This window comes from Neofelis nebulosa, chromosome 12, assembly GCF_028018385.1.
Source record: "Neofelis nebulosa isolate mNeoNeb1 chromosome 12, mNeoNeb1.pri, whole genome shotgun sequence".
NCBI lineage: Eukaryota > Metazoa > Chordata > Mammalia > Carnivora > Felidae > Neofelis > Neofelis nebulosa.
The window spans coordinates 93,289,059-93,310,997 of record NC_080793.1 but is presented as its reverse complement, the minus strand read 5'-3'; the positions used below and the strand labels follow the sequence as shown (position 1 = coordinate 93,310,997).

Here is a 21,939-nt window from a genome sequence, read left to right as displayed (position 1 = left end):
TATGTATTTTTGAGGGGGGCGGGGTGAGCGAGCATGAGCAGGGGAAGAGCAGAGAGAGAGGGAGACACAGAATCTGAAACAGGCTCCGGGCTCTGAGCTGTCAGCACAGAGCCCGATGTGGGGCTCAAACCCATGAACTGTGAGATCACGACCTGAGCCAAAGCTGGACGCTCAACCAACTGAGCCACCCAGGCACCCCAAAAATTACCTCTCTTGAAGAATGCATGCTTGTATCAGACAAGGGATTATATTACACATCCCATTTCCCTTTTTTCCTCAGGTGCTAGGAAGCTCAGAGTAAAGTTTATTGTCAAATGATGATATGAAAACAAATGAACATAATATAAAAGAAAAAATGCTAAGGGCCACAGGGCTGGCCAGGCACAGTGACGTGTGGTTTGGGAGACAGAGAAGGCAGAAAAGGAGATGACTGTGGGTCTTATTTGCCTGCTGGCCTAGGAGCTCCTTGGGGAAGAAATGGTTGTGGCTTTTAGTCACCTCTGTGCACACTGAGGACTGAGAAGAGTGTATTTGTCAGAGTTGTGACAAGACAGTGAGGAGGCGAGACTACGAGGCCAGCGGTTACTGTCTGGCTTCCAGGGCCACAGAGAGGGCCCTGCCCACAGCAAGTGCTCAGCCACTCGGCCAGTACATACGATCACAAACAACAAAACAATTGTTGGGCCACTGTATTCACTGAGAGGGAAGAAAAGTGGCCCGAAGGAAACCTGAGCAATCTGTGCTTGAAGCACCACAGCACAACGGTGACAGTCCTGGTACGGGGATCCTTACCCACGACGTCTACCCCTTCCCGTGACTGCTTGGTCCTGAGCTCGTAGGTGGTGATGACCAGCTGCATGCCGTTGTCATTTCTGTGCGTCACCATCAGCCTGGCTGTCTCGTCAGGGGCCCAGCAGGCTCTGGAGGTCAGCCAGATGGGTAGAGTGGTGGAGACGGGAGGCTCATCCTCCACCAGACACAGCAGGGAGCGAGTGTGGAACACCTGGGGAAACACCATCACGTGGCCCATGCCGCTGACAACCACCCAGGAGCGCCGCAGACCCACACCCAGTGACCTCACTCTGTCTTACAGGGTTGCCGGAACCACCTGTGCACCCCCAGACTGCCGGGACCAGCCCGTCTGGTCTGGCGGGAAACGCCTTGCCCACCAGTCCCTCGTCGGTCAGTGTACCAGGACAACCGAATCAATGACTCTGGTGGTTTGGGGCAGCGCATGTCCCTGGCATGCCTCTGCTTTCCTGTCCTATCTGCTTGCAGTCTGCTTCAGATGCCTCCTCTGTCCCTGGACCATCCCGTCAAGGTGCCGGTGCTGTTGGCGGGCTTGGTCCTGCACCGGAAGCCACCCTCCTAGACGCATCCACAAGCCTGGGCACAGGCCCCACCACCTTACGTGCGCAAAGCCAGGCCCCCCGAGCAAGGGACATAGCCCACCACTGACCTTCGGGCCCAGGTCTGAGTTCTGGGTTGAAGCAAACACCCACTGGCAGTCAGGAGAGCAGAGGAGACTGGTGGGGCTGCTTGGGAACACGCGAGTCCTGGACCGCAGCTGCAGCTGGGGCACCGTGAGCGCATACAGGAAGCCCTCGGCACAGGCCACCTGCAAGGCAAGGGCCACGGTCAGCACGTGGCCTCACCCCAGGGCAGAGGTCAGCTGCCTGCCCGCCTCCCTGCTGAGGCAATGCCACCTCCTGACACCAGAAACAGGAACGTCCGAACAGGAGGTAAGCCTTCAGAGGGAACCCTCCGCCCGCTCTTTGCAGCCTCAGGGCAGGACCTCCAGGGATTCTTCTCTGTGTGAGACTCAGGCGCTGTCTGCAGACTGCCTTTCTGCCTGTAATACTCCCCGGAACTATTTCTTGTCAGAGGAGACTTCCCACGACCTTTCACTTTCTCTCACTGCGGCGGAAATGTGAGCTGTTCACAATTTTGGCCACTGCAGCACCGAGCACTTCTGTGCATAAGCTTTGTGCACCGACACGAGGATTTCCTCCTGAGAGATCCCGAGAGCGGCTTTATTAGGTCAAAGAGCATCAGACTGAAGACTTTTAGCAGAAGAAAACCAACAAGCTTTTCTTTTTTTTTCAACTTTTTTTTTTTTTATTTTTTTTATTTTTGGGACAGAGAGAGACAGAGCATGAACGGGGGAGGGGCAGAGAGAGAGGGAGACACAGAATCGGAAACAGGCTCCAGGCTCCGAGCCATCGGCCCAGAGCCCGACGCGGGGCTCGAACTCACGGACCGCGAGATCGTGACCTGGCTGAAGTCGGCCGCTCAACCGACTGCGCCACCCAGGCGCCCTCAATAAGCTTTTCAAAAAAGATCAACCTGGGGTGCCTGGATGGTTCAGTCGGTTGAGCATGCGACTCTTGATTTCAGTTCAGGTCATGATGCCAGGGTGGTGGGACTGAGCCACACTCAGTGTGGAGCCTGATTAGGCTCTTTCTCTCTCTCTCTCCCTCTGCACCTTCCCCACTCATGCTCTCTCTCTTTCAAAGTAAATAGACATTTGTTTTTTAAAGCTCAATCTGGGGCACGTGGGTGGCTCAGTTGGTTAAACATGCGACTCTTGATTTCAGCTCAGGTCATGATCTCACGGTTTGTGGCTTCAAGCCCACATTGGGCCGACAGTGCACAGAGCCTGCTTGGAATTCTCTCTCTCCTCTCTCTCTGCCCCTCACCCTGCTCACATGTGTGCTCTCGCTCTCTCCCTCTTTTCACAAGATAAACTTAAAAAATTTTTTGAAAAGAGCTCAATCTATGTTCTCATGCATGTACAAAAAAATACCTTTTTCTCATCCAACTTATTACAATGCTAATCTTTGAAAATGTTTGCTCACCTAATAAGTGAAAATAAAAGCCTCAACCTTTTTTTTTCTATTTTTAACTTTTTTTCCTCAAATTTTTGAAAAGCCTCATCCTAATGTCACTTTCTTACCAGTTAGTAATTACATATTATTGACCATTGTGCTGTTTTTTTCACCTACACTCTATGCTTCATATCATCTGCTATCAGTGCTTTGTTAAAGAAGATACAGTGTTTACTCACAATTTTTCATGGATCTTAATGTTACAATATTCTCTGGTTCAGATGTTTTGGTAATCTGAACAGACTTTTAGGTAAATCAAACCTATGTAATTTTTCTTGACTCAAAACCATTTAACTTTATACTCTTGCCTTCTGCATTAGTTTTTAATTACTCTAAATATATTTCTACTGAATGACATGGGAATAACTTGTTTTCTCTTCCTGACCAAGTCTTCAGTTTCTCAAATAGCTTCTCCTTCACTTATGTTTTATTTTTTTAAATTTATTTTTTTTAATTAGCATATAGGGCAATAATGGTTTCAGGAGTAGAATCCAGTGATTCATTGCCTACACATAACACCCAGCGCTCACCCCTGCAAGTGTCCTCCTTATTGCCCTTTGCCCATTTAGCCCATCCTCCCACCCACAAACCCTCCAGCAGCCCTGTTTGTTCTCTGTATTTAAGAGTCTCTTATGGATTTCCCCCTCTCTGTTTTTATATTATTTTTGCTTCCCTTCCCTTATGTTCATTTGTGTTGTATCTTAAATTCTACATGAGTGAAGGCATATTTGTCTTTCTCTAATTGCTCTTAGCATAATACACTCTAGTCCCATTCACATTGTTGCAAATGGCAAGATCTCATTCTTTTTGATTGCCGAGTAATATTCCATTGTCATACATATACCACATCTTTATCCATTCATCTGTCAATGGGCATTTGGGATTTTTCCATACTTTGTTACTGTTGATAGCACTGCTATAAACTTTGGGGTGCATGTGCCCCTTCAAAACAGCACTCCTGTATCCTCTGGATAAATACCTAGCAGTGCAAATGCTGGGTCGTAGGGTAGTTCTATTTTTCATTTTTTGAGGAATCTCCATACTGTTTTCCAGAGTGGCTGTACCAGTTTGCAATCCCACCAGCAGTGCAAAAGGGTTTCTCTTTCTCCACATCCTCACCAACATCTGTTGTTGCCTGAGTTGTTAATGTTAACCATTCTTACAGGTGTGAGCTGGTATCTCATTGTGGTTTTGATTTGTATTTCCCTGATGATGAGTGATATTGAGCATTTTTTCGTGTGTCAGTTGGCCATCTGTATGTCTTCTTTGGAGAAGTGTCTATTCATGTCTTTTGCCCATTTCTTCACTGGATTATTTGTTTTTTGGGTGTTGAGTTTGGTAAGTTCTTTATAGATTTTGGATACTAACCCTTAATCTGATATGTCATTTGCAAATATCTTCTCGGTGTTTGGAAACCATTCCATTGGTTGCCTCTTAGTTTGCTGATTGTTTCCTTTGCTGTACAGAAGCTTTTTATCTTGATGAGGTCCAAATAGTTCATTTTTGCTTTTGTTTCCCTTGCCTCCAGAGACATGTCAGGTAAGAAGTTGCTGCAGCCGAGGTCAAAGAGGTTGTTGCCTGCTTTCTCCTCGAGGATTTTGATGGCTTCCGGTCTTACATTGAGGTCTTTCATCCATTTTGAATTTATTTTCTGTATGGTGTAAAAAAGTGGTCCAGGTTCATTCTTCTGCATGTGGCTGTCGAGTTTTCCCAGCACCACTTGCTGAGGAGACTGTCTTTATTCCACTGGATATTCTTTCCTGCTTTGTCAAAGATTAGTTGGTCACATGTTTGTGGATCCAATTCTGGGTTCTCTATTCTGTTCCTTAGATCTATGTGTCTGTTTTTGTGCCAGTACCATATTGTCTTGATGACTACAGCTTTGTAATACAGCTTCAAATCTGGAATTATGATGCCTCCAGCTTTGGTTTTCTTTTTCAGGATTGCTTTGGCTTATTCGGAGCCTTTTCTGGTTCCATACAAATTTTAGGATTGTTTGTTCTAGCTCTGTGACGAATGCTGGTGTTATTTTGGTGGGGATTGCATTGAATATGTAGATTGCTTTGGGTAGTTTTGACATTTTAACAATATTTGTTCTTCCAATCCATGAACATGTAATGTATTCCTTTTTTTTTTTTTTTTTTTTGGTGCCTTCTTCAATATATTTCAGAAGCTTTCTATAGTTTTAAGTGTACAGATTTTTCACCTCTTTGGTTAGGTTCATTCCTAGGTATTTTATAGTTTTGGTGCAATTGTAAATGGAATCAGTTCCTTGATATCTCTTTCTGTTGCTTCATTATTGGTGTATAGAAATGCAACCAATTTCTGTACATTGATTTTATATCCTGCAACTTTGCTGAATTCATGGATCACTTCTAGCAGTTTTTTTGGTGGAATATTTTGGGTTTTCCACATAGAGTATCATGTCTTCTTCAAAGAGTGAAAGTTTTGACTCCCTCCTTGACGATTTGCATGCCTATTATTTTTTGTTGTTGTTGTCTGATTGCTGAGGCTAGGATTTCCAACGCTATGTTGAATAAGAATGGCGAGAGTGGACAGTGTTGTGACTTTATGCAGAAGCTCTCAGTTTCTCCCCATTGAGGATGACATTAGCGGTAAATCTTTCACATATGGCTTTTATGATCTTGAGGTATGATCCTTCTATCCCTACTGTCTTAAAGGTTTTAATCAAGAAAGGATGGGGTATTTTGTCAAATGCTTTCTCTTCATCTATTTAGAGGATCATGTGGTTCTTATTCTTTCCTTAATTAATGTGATGTATCTCATGGATTGATTTGCAGATATTGCCTTGCATCCCAGGAATAAATTCCACTTGATCATGGTGAATAACCCTTTATTTTTTTATTTTTATTTTTTTAAATTTTTTTAACGTTTATTTATTTTTGAGACAGAGAGAGACAGAGCATGAACGGGGGAGAGTCAGAGAGAGGGAGACACAGAATCTGAAACAGGCTCCAGGCTCTGAGCTGTCAGCACAGAGCCCAACGCGGGGCTCAAACTCACGGACCGCAAGATCATGACCTGAGCCGAAGTCGGCCGCTTAACCGACCGAGCCACCCGGGCGCCCCGACCCTTTAAATGTATTGTTGGATCCAACTGGCTAGTATCTTGTTGAGATTTTTTGCATCCATGTTCATGAGGGAATTGGTCTGTAGTTCTCCTTTTTATTGGGGTCTTTGTCTGGTTTTGGAAATAAGGTAATGCTGGCCTTGTAGAATGAGTTTGGAAGTTCTCCTTCCATTACTTTTTTTTGTAACAGCTTCAAAAGAGTAGGAGTTAACTCTTCTTTAAATGTTTGGGGGCATCTGGGTGGCTCAGTTGGTTAAGCGTCCAACTCTTGATTTTGGCTCAGGTCATGATCTCAAGGTTTGTGAGTTCAAGCCCCACATCAGTGCAGAGCCTGTTTGGGATTCTTTCTCTCCTTCTCTCTGCCCCTACCTCACTCTTTCTCTCTCAACATAAATAAAATAAAACTTAAAAAAAAAAATAATCGTTTGGTAGAATTCCCCTGGAAAGCCATCTGGCCCTGGACTCATTTTTTTGGGAGATTTTTGATTACTAATTTGATTTCTTACATTTTTTTAAATGTTTATTTATTTCTGAGACAGAGACAGAGCATGAACAGGGGAGGGGCAGAGAGAGAGGGAGACACAGCACCCAAAACAGGCTCCAGGCTCTGAGCTGTCAGCACAGAGCCTGACACGGGGCTCGAACCCACGAACTGTGAGATCGTGACCTGAGCCGAAGTCGGATGCTTAACCAACTGAGCCACCCAGGCGCCCCATTAATTCAATTTCTTTGCTGGTTATGGGTCTGTTCAAATTTTCTATTCCTTCCTGTTTCAGTTTTGATAGTTTATATGTTTCTAGGAATTTTCCCATTTCTTCCAGATTGCCCATTTTATTGGCATATAATTGCTCATAATATTCTCTTATTACTGTTTGTATTTCTGCTGTGTTGGTTGTAATGTCTCCTCTTTCATTCTTGATTTTATTTATTTGGGTCTTTTCCTCTTTCTTTGTGATCAAACTGGATAGGGGTTTATCAATTTTGTTAATTCTTTCAAAGAACCAAAGAACCAGCTCCTGGTTTCATTAATCTGTTTTTGTTTTTTTTCTGGTTTCAATACCATTGATTTCTACTCTAATCTTTATTATTTCCTGACTTCTGCTGCCTTTGGGCTTTATTTGCTATTCTTTTTCCAGTCCTTTAAGGTGTAAGGTTAGGTTGTGTGTCTGAGACCTTTCTTCCTTCTTTAGGAAGGCCTAGATTGCTCTATACTTCCCTCTTATGACTGCCTTTGCTGCATCCCAGAGGTTTTTGATTTCCTCTTTAATTTCTTGGTTAACTCATTCATTCTTTAGTAGGATGTTCTTGAATCTCCAGGTATTCTTGGTTTTCCAAACTTTTTCTTGTGGTTTATTTTGAGTTTCATAATATTATGGTCTGAAAATATGGATGGTATGATCTCGATCTTTCTGTACTTGTTGAGGGCTGATTTGTGTCCCAGTATGTGATCTATTGTGAAGAATGTTCCATGTGTACTTGAGAAGAATGTGCTTTTAGGATGAAATGTTCTATTATCTATTAAGTGCATCCGGTCCAGTGTGCCACTCAAAGCCATTGTTTCCTTATTGATTTTCTGCTTACATGATCTGTCCTTTGTTGTAAGTGGGGTGTTGAAGTCCCCTATTATTATGGTATCACTATCAATTAGTTTCTTTATGTTTGTGATTAATGGATTTATATATTTGGGTGCTTCCACTTGGGGGCATAAATGTTTACAATTATTAGATCTTCGTGGATAGGCCCCTTAATTATGATATAATGCCCTTCTTCATCTCTTGTTACAGTCTTCATTTTAAAATCTAAATTGTCTGATAGAAGCATGGCTACTCCAGCTTTCTTTTGTCCACCATTAGAATGATAGATGGTTCTCCACCCCCCTACTTTCAACCTGAAGGTTATCTTCAGGTCTAAAATGGGTCTCTTGGAAACAGCATATAGATGGATCTTGTTTTCTTACCCATTCTGTTACCTTGTGTCTTTTGATTGGAGCATTTAGTCCACTGACATTTAGAGTGAGAACTGAAAGATATGAATTTAGTGCCATTATGTTGCCTGTAGAGTTCGAGTTTCTGGTGATGTTCTCTGGTCCTTTCTAGTCTTTGTTGCTTTTGGTCTTTTTAGTTTTGTTTCATCTTTCTCCACTCAGAGATCCCTTTTAAAATTTCTTGCAGGGCTGGTTTAGTGGTCATAAACTCCTTTAGTTTTTGTCTGGGAAACTCTTTATTTCTCCTTCTATTATGAATGAATCCAGCCTTGCTGGATAAAGAATTCTTGACTGCATATTTCTCCAATTAAGCACACTGAATATATCCTGCCACTCCTTTTTGGCCTTCTAAGTTTCTGTGTGTAGGTCTGGTGTGAACCTGATCTGTCTTCCCTTATAGGTTAAGGATTTTTTTCCCCTTGCTGCTTTCATAATTCTTTTCTTGTCTGTGTTTTTTGTGAATTTGACTATGATATGCCTTGTTGATGGTCAGTGTTTGTTGAATCTAGTGGAAGTTCTCTGTGCTTCTTGGATTTTGATGTCTGTGTCTTTCACCAGATTAGGAAAGTTTTCTGCTATAATTCTAATATAAACCTTCTATCCTTTTTCTCTCTCCATCTTCTGGGACTCCTATGATTCAGATGTTACTCCTTTTTAATGAGTCACTGAGTTCTCTAATTCTTATATTGTGCTCTTTTGCCTTAGTTTCCCTTTTTTTCTGCTTCATTATTCTCCAGAATTTTGTCTTCTATATTGCTGATTCTCTGCCCTGATTTGTCCATCCTTGCCACCATGGCATCTATTTGAGATTGTATCTCAGTTACAGCATTTTAAATTTTGTACTGACTAGATTTTACTTCTTTTATCTCTGCAGTAAGGGATTCTATGCTTTTTTTCAACCCCACCTAGTATTCTTATTATCGTGATTCTAAATTCTAGTTCAGACATCTTATATTTGTGTTGATTGTCATTTCTTCCTGTTCTGTCTTTTTGGGTGAATTCCTTCATTTTGTCATTTTGGAGGAAGAAAAAGTTAATAAAATAAATAAAAATTAAAAACTAAAAATTAAAAACAACACAAAAAATCAAATAATGGAAGCTAGATCCTAGGTGTGTTTTAGTCTGGTTGTTGAAAGAAGCTTGATGTAATAGAGAAAAAAGGGAAAGAAAAAAAAGAAAATTAAAAGAAAAGGTAAGAAAAAGTTTAAAAATTTAAAAATATATATAATAAAATAGAATAAAATGAAGAAAGTGAAATAGAATTTTAAAATTTAGAGGGGCGCCTGGGTGGCGCAGTCGGTTAAGCGTCCGACTTCAGCCAGGTCACGATCTCGCGGTCCGTGAGTTCGAGCCCCGCGTCAGGCTCTGGGCTGACAGCTCAGAGCCTGGAGCCTGTTTCCGATTCTGTGTCTCCCTCTCTCTCCCCCTCCCCCGTTCATGCTCTGTCTCTCTCTCTGTCCCAAAAATAAATAAAAAAACATTAAAAAAAAAAAATTTAAAATTTAGAAAAAATAAAAAACATAGTAAAAAGAACTTTAAAAAAGAAAAAAAGAAAAGAAAAATAAAATTTTCTCTTTCTGTATCCAAGAAAAAGGAGAAAAAAAAATTTAAACAAAGACAGGCGCAAAAAGAAACAAAAGAAACAAAAGATGAGCCAGCAAACAGATTGAAACCCAAATGAATCCAGTTTCCCTGGAAATAAAACTATGAAGCACTGTATAGTCTGTACACTAAGCAGGCAGAGTGACTTGTGCTGGTCTTCTAGGGGGATGTGCCTGGAGGGTACAGTTGGGCGGGGTTTGGTGTAATGGCTCCATTCTCCATTAGATGTCACTGCTTAGCTTACTGAGGTGGATCAGCGTGATGTACATGTGTATGTGTGTGTGTGCGCGTGTGAGTGGGGTGGGGTGGAAATGGCTTCACCTAGCTTCCTAGCCTCTGGCACAAGAACTCTGTGCTCTCACCGACTGGTAATCAAGCCCCTTGCTTTGTCTCAGGCTTCTGTCCACTCCCCACTTCTATCCTGTCTGTGTTCAAGCTGTCAGCCTGCCAGGTGCACCTCCCTTCCAAGTTTCAGCTCAGATGGGGCTGTATCTCCAAACCCCTCACTTCAGAGAACCCTAAGGCTTGGATGCCCCCTGACACTCTGGGGGAGGGTCTCGCTGAGCAATGGCCGGGTGCCAGCTTGCCCCAGAAAATGTTCAGCAATCACACTGCAACAAGAGGTTGAGAGATTGTGACAGATCACAACACACAGCCAGCATCAGGTTTCACCACACTGTGGCACCTTTGTCCCAATACCAGCAAGCATGGCTGCTCTCCAGGGTCGGCTGGGACTTTTGCCTGTGGGGAGGCTGTATGGCCTCTACCAAATGCACTCCAAGCAGGGGAACCGCTTCTCATGTGGCCCACAGACCCCTTGGACCTCACTGCCTGCTCCTGGAGATTCATTCCTCACCAGAGCACTGCCAGATATTGAGCCCCAGAATTTCCAACTCTATGCTCCACTGTTTATAGAATCCTAATGGTGGTGAAACCCTCTTCTTTCTTCCCATGAATGTCTTTGGGGAACAGATTTATTGTTCAATCCTTTGTAAGAGTTTCCACTCTTTCTCTTTCTCGCCAGCTACTTTCCGGGGAGTGCTTTTCCTGCACGATCCTGGTGTGCTGCACTCTCCCCCTTTCCCTTTCTCTGTCCTCTCTTTGCAAAAACAGCTCCTTACCCTCCACGGATTTTTCTCTCCCAGTTCACCTCTCCACCTCACATACCTGCCAAGTTCTGTGGCTCAAGTTATGCAGATTCTTGTGTTAATCCTCAGACAAAATTTCCTAGGTGTGCAAAATGGTTTGGTGTTGATCTGGCTGCATTTCAGGGATGAGACAAGCTGAGAACGTCTATGCTGCTCCGCCATCTTGGAAAAAAGACTTCACCTACTGTTTTAAAAGGACATCTTTCCACAGGCATTTACACATGGAACCTGTGTAAATTTTACATTTACACAAAGTCCTCTCCGGACTTTGTATTCTGTTCAACTTACATAAAGATACCTGTTCTACTGGCCAAGAAAACACAAAAGCTTCACAATTGCAGAAAATGGCAGGCAACATTCAAACAAAGTCATTAGAAGGAAGAGAAAGTAAGTGAGAAGCAAAACTTTTTAGCTGATTCCCCAAAGAACAACCAGGAACCAAGATACCGGTAGCCACACCCCAACATGAATCAAGTTATCATAAAATAAGCATGTGCAGACATGAAAGAACACTCTGAATCAGAAATTTTACACTCAGACCGAAATGGACAAAAAGCCAAGATGTGAAATAAGAGTTAAATTAATTCAGGAAAGATTATGAAGAAAAAATTATCTTAAGAATAGCAATATGCCTAAGGGAGAATACATTCTACTGGACCCATAAGGACACTAAAGGGAAGAAGGAAAATGGGCAAGAGAACAAAGATGGAATAAAGAGTTAAGATGCATCCAAGAGTACGTGTCCAAGAAGACAGGCAAAGACGAGCTAGTAAAAAGACAAGTGAAGCTCCTGCAGGAAAAGCAAACAATTAACAGACGAATACTTAAAACTCATGTACAATGAAACTTTCTGCAAATAAAACCTGAATCCATATACTGAGAGTACATATGTTCCTGGAAAATTCAACTCCAGACAGTTACCATAGACATCTCACAACAAAACTACTACCCTTTAAATATTTCAAAAATCGTATGGGTCTTTGATTTAAAAGTCCCAAGTGTCTAACAAGGAAAAGTCAAGGTCGGAGTAGACTTTTCAAAAGACACATACACAGTGAAATAATATTTTCACAAAATTCAAGACAAGTTGAGCCAGGGATTTAAGGCCCATCCAGGCCATCCTTCAAGCCTCCAGGCTACAGAAAAGCAGTGTCAGGCCCACTGGAATCTGCACAAGGATGCATCCACGAGACTTCCTTGGGGATCTACTAGAGAATGGGTCCCACCAGATCACAAGATACAGGGAAAATGTCACAGAACTGGTGTGGCTACTACGTACAGTACACTATGGGTCAAAGAATTAAAAAAAGAAAAGAAAAAAAGGAGACAAGGAAAAGGTGTGTAAATGTTGCATGTTCTCAAAAAGGTGGGAATAATGGATCTTCAAAAGTGGGAAGACAAGGGCGAAGTATCAAAGTAGAATAAGTTCACCGATTGCCATGGGAGGTAAGTGGTATCATTTAAAGCCAACAAAATAGTACATAGGCTTGAATAGAGAAAATGGAGACAGAAAGTATTAAGACAAAGGTAACCACCCCCACAAAAATACAAACCTTTCTAAATAACATAAGATATCACCACTACCCAAAAACATGTAAAAATGGGGAAACATATTCAGAGAAAGGAGCTCAGTGATGGGCCACATCACACCCTAAATGTGACATAAAACAAAAGTTGAGATCAGGCACGTAAGTTACACTGTTCAATATAAATGGCTTAACTCACTTTGTTAGAATAAAAAGATGATCAGATTGATGAACAAAAGAAAACATGGCTGAATATTCAAGAGGCTCAATCAAAACAGAAAGTTTAACCATGATGGAAGGGTAATGGTGTCCAGGCACACACAAATCCTTGGAAAGCAGGTGAAGTGGGCCTGATACCAGAAAAGGGAGGACTCAGGCCCAAAGTAGGAAATGCAACAATAGACACTTCCCCACACTGTGAAAATAAACAAAAGGAAACCTCGTTTAGAATGGAGTCCAGGGCACCCGGGTAGCTCAGTTGGTTGAGTGTCAACTCTTGGCTTCAGTTCGGGTCATGATCTTACAGTTTGTGAGTTCGAGCCCTGCACTGGGCTCTGTGCTGACAACACGGAGCCTGCTTGGGGTTCTCTCCCCTCCCTCTAGCTCTCTGCCCCTCCCCGACTCGTGCTCCCTCTCTCTCAAAAAAAATAAACTTAAAAAAAATAATAATAAAATAAGATGGGAGTCAGGAGGTGGGCATTGGGAGTGCCCATGCCAAACACTGGTTGTTACTTGTAGACCCAACAAGAAGAGAAGGAGCTCACAGGTGGATGCTACTGTACTACCCCAGCAGGAGGGAGGAAGGTTCCTTCCTCACCAGTACAGCCTAGCCAATGAGAGGCAGTCACAGCTCAGCCAATGAGAAGCCACTCAACTTCCGGCTCCCAGTTTACTCCAACAGACTTTTAGTTTACAACAGCTCCTCCCTATACCCCCTTTCCTCTATAAAAGAGCCTCTCTCTCCTTTATTTTCTGGACTCAGCTATAGTTTTGCTATGACCAGCTTGTCTTGAATTGCAATTCCTTGCTATTCCCAAATAAATCCATTTTTGCTAATAAAATAACTGGAAGTTTTATTTTCAAAGTTAACAATATTAAAGGCTGTAATTCACAACAAAGAAATAAAACCTATTACACCTATTAAAGAAACACCCCCAATCACCTTTATGAAGCAGATACAAGGAGAAACAGAGTGAAACACAATAATACTTAAATATTTATGGGGCGCCTGGGTGGCTCAGTCGGTTAAGCATCCGACTTCGGCTCAGGTCATGATCTCATGGTTTGTGAGTTCGAGCCCCGCATCGGGCTCTGTGCTGACAGCTCAGAGCCTGGAGCCTGCTTCAGATTCTGTGTCTCCCTCTCTCTCTGGCCCTTCCCCTCTCTCTCTCTGTCTCTGTCTCTGTCTCTCTCTCTCAAAAGTAAATAAACATTAAAAAATAATAAATAAATATTTATGAATATATTGTGACTTTTCAAGAGGGGGAATAGGAAAAGAAAGAGAGACAGAGAGGAAGGGAGAGAGAAAGAAAGAAAATCCCATGCAGGCTCCATGCCCAGCACAAAGCCCCACATGGGGCTTGATCCCACAACTGTGAGATAATGACCTGAAATGAAATCAAGAGTCAGTTGTTTAACTGACTGAGCCACCCAGGTGCCCCAGAATTAAATATATTATTATATAAAAATAAATAGTAACAATGCTCGCAGTCTAAGGCAGGCCAAGTAGACAAACAGTAAATAAATATAAGACCTAACAATATAATTAATGACAGAATTTGGAACTTTGCATCATAATAATGGAGAATACCCCTTCCCTGCAAGCACACACAAACTTTCACAGAACTTGAATATATCATCACAAAGAAATCTCAGTAAATTCTATATGGTAAAGTAATACAACAGTCCCTGATCACAATGATCACAATGAAATGAAATGAAACTAGAAATTAATGGAAATATTAAATAAAATAGACAAGGTGCCAGCTAAAATAAGCACAAAAAATGGGAAAAAGGACATATATACAGAAAGAAATGACAAGGGGAAACAAATGTTCAAACAGGAAATTTAAGGAAAGAATCTCTAAAGAGTATTCTAGACAACCGTATGCATAAAAAAGTTGAAAGCCTAGATACAGTGGGTAGTTTAATACAATATATTAAAATTTGATCCTAGCAGAGAAAGAAAAGCTTGAACAGACCAATTTCCATAGAAGACACTGAGAAAACTGTTTTAAAACTTCCCCACAAGAAAAGCACCCAGCACCAAATAATGTCAAAAATAAATTCTACCAAACTGAAAAAACCATATAATCCCAATGTAACTTAAATTGTTCCAGGGCATTAAAAAAGAATAAAAATGTGCAGATTCCTCAAATGAAGTATAGCATTTATATGTAAACCTGATAAAGGAAGCTACAAAAAACTAAAGACCTACTTCACATAGATCCAAAATCCAACTAAAATACTAGCATCTAAAAAGCACTTTAAAAAGAAATATATGGGGTGTGTGGGTGGCTCAATTGGTTAAGTCTCCAACTTTGGGTTGGGTCGTGATCTCGCAGTTAGTGAGCTCGAGCCCAGCGATGGGCTCTGTGCTGGCAGCTCAGAGCCTGGAGCCTGCTTTAGATTCTGTGTCTCCCTCTCTCTTTGTCCCTCGCCCACTCGTGCTCTCTCTCTCTCTCTCAAAAAAAAAAAAAAAAATATATATATATATATATATACACACATATATATGTATATATTAAAAAAAGGAAATATGTGATTTAATACTTTAAAATCTAAAAACATCACCATAATAAACCTAAGAAGAAAAGTCCTGTAATTATATCTGCATGCTGAAAAAGCCTTTCACAAAATTCTACACCTTATCATGATTTTTAAAAACTAATAGTGAAGTTGGTGGGAATGCAAACTGGTGCAGCCGCTCTGGAAAACAGTGTGGAGGTTCCTCAAAAAATTAAAAATAGAATTACCCCACAACCCAGCAATAGCACTACTAGGAACTTATCCAAACGATACAAGAGTGCTGCTTCATAGAGATACACGTACCCCAATGTTTATAGCAGCACTATCAGCAATAGCTAAATATGGAAAGAGGCCAAATTCATCAACTGATGAAAGGATAAAGAAGATGTGGTTTATATATAATGGGATACTACTTGGCAATGAGAAAGAATGAAATCTTGCCATTAGCAACAACAGGGATGGAATTGGAGGGTATTATGCTAAGTGAAATTAGTCAGAAAAAGACAGATATTATGTTTTCATTCATATGTGGAATTAGAGAAACTTAACAGAAGACCACAGGGGAAGGGAAGGAAAAATAAGTTACAGAGAGGGAGGCAAACCATAAGAGACCCTTAAATACAGAGAACAAACTGAGGGTTGATGGGGGTGGGGGAAATGGGTGATGGGCATTGAGGCGGTCACTTGTTGGGAGGAGCACTGGGTGTTGCATGTAAGTGATGAATCACGGGAATCTATTCCCAAAGCCAAGACTACACTGTATATACCGTATGTTAGCTAACTTGACAATGAATTATTTTTAAAAATACGCTTTTATATAGTTTTAAAAAATCTTAAAAAAACTCTGAAAGACTGTTTTATTTGATACTTGCTGCCTGGTAATGAATTTGTAATGGTTATTTCTATTATCTAAAAGGTGTAAATATCTAGAGAGTTTTCAAACCAGAAACTGTCGCTTCTCTCTTCCACTCACATGCACATCTAATAAAACTCATGGACTCTTTTTGAGAAAAAACAAAACAAAACTAATAGTCAAATAGTCATTGATGGCTTTTTCATTAACATCATTCCTGAAGCCAGCATCCCCCTCCCCCAGAGCCAAGCTCTCCAGGTCGGCCCACTATGCTCAGCTACATGGAGAAATGGCCACCAGTGCCAGCACTAATTAACATTTCCTGGAAGTATTAGCCAGAGCAGTCAGAGAAAAGAAAGCTGGATGCCGAAGGCTTGGAAAAAATAAGTATCTCTACTTTTGGATGATAAAGTATTTACCTAAAAAAAAAAATGAAGAGAATCCACTCATGCTCTGTCACTCTCTGCCTCTCAAGAATGAATAAATGTTAAAAAAAAAATTGGAAAAAAAAAAGGGGGTGCCTGGGTGTCTCAGTCAGTTGAGTGTCCGACTTCAGATCAGGTCATGGTCTCGCAGCTCCTGAGTTCAAGCCCCGCGTCGGGCTCTGTGCTGACATCTTGGAGCCTGGAGCCTGCTTCAGATTCTGTGTCTCCCTCTCTCTCTGCCCCTTCCCCACTCATGCTCTGTCTCTCTCTGTCTCTCATGAATGAATAAACGTTATAAATTAAGAGAATCAATTATAAAATAAATGCAAGTAGGAGAATTCAATAAGATGACAGAATATAAAACGAACAACATGGGAATGTGAGCTGGTGCAGCCACTCTGTAAAACAGTATGGAGGTTCCTCAAAAAACTAAAAATAGAACTACCCTACGACCCAGCAATTGCACTACTGGGCATTTATCCACGGGATACAGGTGTGCTGTTTCGAAGGGACACTTGCACCCCCATGTTTATAGCAGCACTATCAACAATAGCCAAAGTATGGAAAGAGCCCAAATGTTCATCGATGGATGAATGGATAAAGAAGATGTGGTATGTATATACAATGGAGTATTACTCGGCAATCAAAGAGAATGAAATCTTGCCGTTTGCAACTACGTGGATGGAACTAGAGGGTATTATGCTAAGTGAAATTAGTCAGAGGAAGACAAAAATCATATGACTTCACTCATATGAGGACTTTAAGGGACAAAAACATGAACATAAGGGAAGGGAAACAAAAATAATATAAAAACAGGGAGGGGGACAAAACAGAAGAGACTCATAAATATGGAGAACAAACTGAGGGTTACTGGAGGGGTTGTGGGAGGGGGGATGGGCTAAATGGGTAAGGGACACTAAGGAATCTACTCCTGAAATCATTGTTGCACATATGCTAACTAATTTGGATGTAAATTTTTAAAAATACAAAAATAAAATTTAAAAAAAAAATCAAAAAAAAAAAAAAAAAAGAACAACAGCAGCCTTCATTTAAACAAACACCATCTGGTTAGAAAACAATAGGACAGGGGCGCCTGGGTGGCTCAGTCGGTTAAGCGGCCGACTTCGGCTCAGGTCATGATCTTGCAGTCCGTGAGTTCGAGCCCTGCGTCGGGCTCTGTGCTGACAGCTCAGGGCCTGGAGCCTTTTTCGGATTCTGTGTCTCCCTCTCTCTGACCCTCCCCCGTTCATGCTCTGTGTCTCTCTGTCTCAAAAATAAATAAACGTTAAAAAAAAAAAAAAAAAAGAAAACAATAGGACAGAAAATACTCTCACATATTAGTGGAACAAAAAAATAAATAAAATACTTTGGAATAAAGTTAACAACAAGAAATGTGCTAAACTAATCTGAGGAAAAAAATATAAATCACTTCTGAAGAACAAAAAAGCAAACCTGAATTAATGGAAATACATCATTTATTCTTGGACAGACTTTGCATCATAAAGATGTCCATTTTCTCCATGTTGGTATTTAAACTGAACTTGGTATCAATGAAAACATCATTTTCTTTCCAGGAGATAGAAAGTTCATATGAAAAATAAACATGAAAGTAGCTAAGGAAACCTTGAAAAAATAAAAGGGGAGGCAGACTTACTAGATATCACAACCATAATCCAGTTCTGCAACATCTCCATCATCTAAAAAGTTGTGTCCTTTATCAGTCCCTTCCATACCTAAGGACCACCAGTCTGCTGACAGTACAGATTATTCTCTTGGGCCTGGACTTTCCAGAAATAGAATCCTATGGTATATCCATACTCTGTTGTAGCTGGTTTCTTTCACTTGGCATGTTTCTGAGTTTCATCCACATTGCTGCACAGATCCACAACCTTGTTCTTTTTCCATGCTGATTAATATTCCACTGTACACATATACCATTTTTATAAATCCATTCACCTGTTGATAAGCACTTGGGGTGCATCCAATTTGGCTATTATTACTAAAACTCCTACAAATATTTGTGTACAAGTCTTTTTGTGTAAAGATTTTTGTATCTCGTGGGTAAATACCTAAAAGTGAAAACTGCTGGAAAATATGGTAAGCATTTTTTAATACTAAAATAATTGTCAAACAATTCTCCAAAGTGCTGCATCTTTGTAAACACGTGTTTAATTTCAGCTCTTTAGGACAATATGGTGCTGGATCTCACCATGGTTCTAAGTTGCATCTCACTGATGACTGATAGAGCTTCTCTCTCCATGTGCTAATGGCTACCTGTTTATATTCTTTTGTGAAGTGTTCAAATCTTCTGCCTAGTTTAAAAGTGGGGCTGTCTCCTACCTACTGAGTGATAATAGCTCTTTATATATTCTAGACAAAGTCCTGAGACAGTTTGCATTATTATAAATTTTTTCTCCTAAGTTTTGCCTTTTCTTTTGCTGAACAATGCTTTCAAAGAGCAAAGTTGCTCAACTTGATGAAGTGCAATTTATTTTTTTCTTGTACAGTTAGTGCTTTTTGTGTCCTAAGAAATCTTTACCTAGGAAAATTTTCTCATCCACCAAAAAAAAAAACCTATTAAAATTAAAAAACAAGCTTAGTAAGGCTGCTAGATACAAAATATACAAAATTCAAATGTATTCCCATGTATGTTTATATAGAAATAATTTTTATGTGTGCTATAGTATGTAAAGCAATTTACAAATGCAAAACTATGCATTTATAAATTATTTACACATTTCCATATATTTCTATATATGCTATATTCTAGCAAGGACAAATTGGAAAATTATTTTTTTAAACAATAACATTTAAAATAGTATAAAATACAAACAAATAATTTTAATAAAATATATGCAAGCCCTCTTCACTTAAAACTACAAAACTTTGTTGAGAGACATAAGTAAAGTCCCCTCTAAATGGATATGTTTTGGGGCGCCTGGGTGCCCCAGTCGGATAAGTGTCTAACTTCAACTTGGGTCATGATCTCACAGCTCGTAGGTTCAAGCCCCGTGTCGGGACTGTGCTGACAGCTCGGAGCCTGGAGCCTGCTTCGGATTCTGTGTCTCCCTCTCTCTCTGCCCCTCCCTCACTTGTGCTCTGTCTCTCTCTTGCTCTCTCTCTCTCAAAAATAAACATTAAAAAAAACTTTATAATAGAGACATATATGCCTTATTATGACTTAGATTACATATTTAGATGTCAGCTGTCCCCAAATTAATCTACAGATTCAATGTCATCAAAATCTCAGTAAGCAGTTTAATAGAAATTGACAAGCTGACTTGAAAATTTTTAGAAATCTAATTTTGAAATAAGAAAATGCTAGAGGGGGCGCCTGGGTGGCTCAGTCAGTTGGGCATCAGACTTCAGCTCAGGCCATGATCTCGTGGCTCATGAGTTCAAACCCCGTATCAGGCTCTGTGATAACAGTTCAGAACCTGGAGCCTGCTTTGGATACTGTGTCCCCTTCTCTCTCTGCCCCTCCCCTGCTCACACTCTGTCCCTCTCATTCTCCGAAAAATAAACATTAAAAAAGAAAGAAAGAAAGAAGCTGCTAGAGATCATGACTTACTTTAACGAGAGCCTGTGTCTTAAAGACAGACACACAGAGCAGTGGAAATGGATTCACACATGATGTTGGTATACTGACAAACAAAAGTGCTGATGTAATTCAGTGAAGAAAGGATGGCCTTTCCTACATGTTCCGGATATCCATTTGTAAATAAAAAAGAACCTCAATGCTGACCTTGCACACACATATAATTTAACTTTAAGCGATCTACATGTAGCACTTCCAAGTAATCCATGGGTAAGAGAAGTCACACAAAGCTGAGTCTAGGTGCCAGGGTTTCACCTGGGGGCCCACTAGGGTTGTTGGCAGCTCAGTCCCTTGTGGCTGCAGGCAGAACTGAAGTCTCCCTGGTGGTGAGGGGTGGGGCGTTCCTGGTTCCCAGGCCCCCCCCAACATGGCAGCCAATGACCGGTTCACGTGAGTTGCCCCCCAGGGCTCCAGCCTCTGACTTCTTCTGTGTCCAGCCAGAGAAAACTCTCTGCCTTCAAAGCACTCATGGGATTTCAGTGGGCCCACCCAGATCATTTTCCTTTAGCTGTGTAACAAACTTCTCATAATGCCTGTAGATTTGACCAGTCTCCTTGAAATCCCACAAATTTTGTTCTATGTATGTTCAGGCCAATTTTGAGGTGCATCCAAAATTAGCTTTGCTGTATCTTCCTAGGAGGCTGATCTAATTATTATTGCAAAGTGTCCCTGAATATCTAGCAATGACTTTCATCTTGAAGTCTTCTGGCCTGACATTAATAGCTTATCAGCCTGCTTTTGGTTAGCATCTCCAGTGCGTGTCCTCTTCTCATCCTTTTCATTCCAAACGTCCTTAAGTGCTGTTTTTTGTTTTTTGGGTTTTTTAAAAGATTTTATTTTTAATAAATCTCCACACCCAATATGGGGCTTGAACCTACAACCCTGGTGTTAAGAGTCGCACGCTCTACCAAATGAGCCAGCCAGAGGCCCCAAAGTGTTCCATTTTAGAGTCTTATATTAACTTCTTAGGGCTGCAGTAACAAATCAGGTGGCTTAAACATATATATATATATATATATATATATATTTTTTTTTTTTTTTTTTTTTTTTTATTTATTTATTTTTTTTAATTCTCTCATGGTTTTAGAGGCTAGAAGCCCAAAATCAAGGTGCCGGCAGGGCCCTTTCCTTCTAAAGACTCTAGGGCTTTCCTTGACTTGTCTGCCTCAGTGTGCACAGGGCTTTCTCTGTGTGTCTGTGTCTTCTCCTCCCTTTATGACAGCCCAACCTAAATCCAGGATGATTTTACCTGAGATCCTTAACCAGACACCATTTCCAAATAAGGTCACATTCTAAGGCTCTGTGTAGACATGAATTTGGGGGGTGGTGAGTGGGGATACCCTTTACCATCCTCTCCAGGTACATGTACAGAATTAGCAATCTCCAAATCTGAGCCAAATCTCAGTAGGGAATTGACCCTGCCCCATCCTCCTACAGGGCAACCCAAAACACACGAGTGCTTGTGGCCAAAGCCAGCTGTCCACACAACCCATCCAGCGAATGCTGCCGGTCACATCTGGGCCCTGTGGTGTGGCTGGTGCTCAGAGGGCCTGAGCCCCCAACTTCCCAGGGAGGCCTTACGTCTTGGGGATGTGGGGGCAGCACCTTGCAGGCTCAGCACAGCCACAGAAGCCTCCCTGTTGACCTAAAAATGGCCTGCCTGGGTCATGTTGGGCTTTCCCTCTGCACAAGGAAGGAGCTTCCTGTTGTCCTCAGACCCTTGTCACATGCAAGGACCCTGGAGAAGGCCACCCTCTAGATAAACAGGAAAGAGCGATCCTGCAGTGTACAGGCCGCACTGCTGCCATCGCACGTGAAGGGCCCACCACCGCAGCCCACCTGCTAACGGGAACATCCCTGAAAAATGTGGACCTAACTTTGGGCGGTCACCTTAGCCTGGGAAGCCCCAAGTAAGGACCAGCCACAGATGCACATTTACGCTCTCAGGCCATTGCCAGCGCTGCAGCCATGTGGCCAGAAACAAAGCGTCTCGTCCAAAATTCTCCCTCTTGGTGAAGACCTCAGGAACCCTGGACTCCCCACCCCCCCACCAAGACATAAATGGCCATCACACATG

General features: G+C 41.5%; 1 protein-coding gene across 3 annotated transcripts in view; it reads right to left on the bottom strand.

Moving 5' to 3' along the window:
• LOC131492190 (F-box/WD repeat-containing protein 12-like) overlaps nt 1-21,939 on the bottom strand; it is a 49,004-nt gene that overhangs the window by 8,894 nt on the left and 18,171 nt on the right. For all 3 annotated transcript variants that reach the window (XR_009251925.1, XR_009251926.1, XM_058695901.1), the window contains exons 6-7: nt 1,460-1,618; nt 793-1,003 (exon numbers count right to left, since the gene is read on the bottom strand). Coding sequence is in view for 1 of the 3 variants with exons in the window: in XM_058695901.1 (XP_058551884.1) it covers nt 793-1,003; nt 1,460-1,618 (370 nt within the window). In the remaining 2 variants the exon portion in view is untranslated. The remainder of the gene's footprint in view (nt 1-792; nt 1,004-1,459; nt 1,619-21,939) is intronic.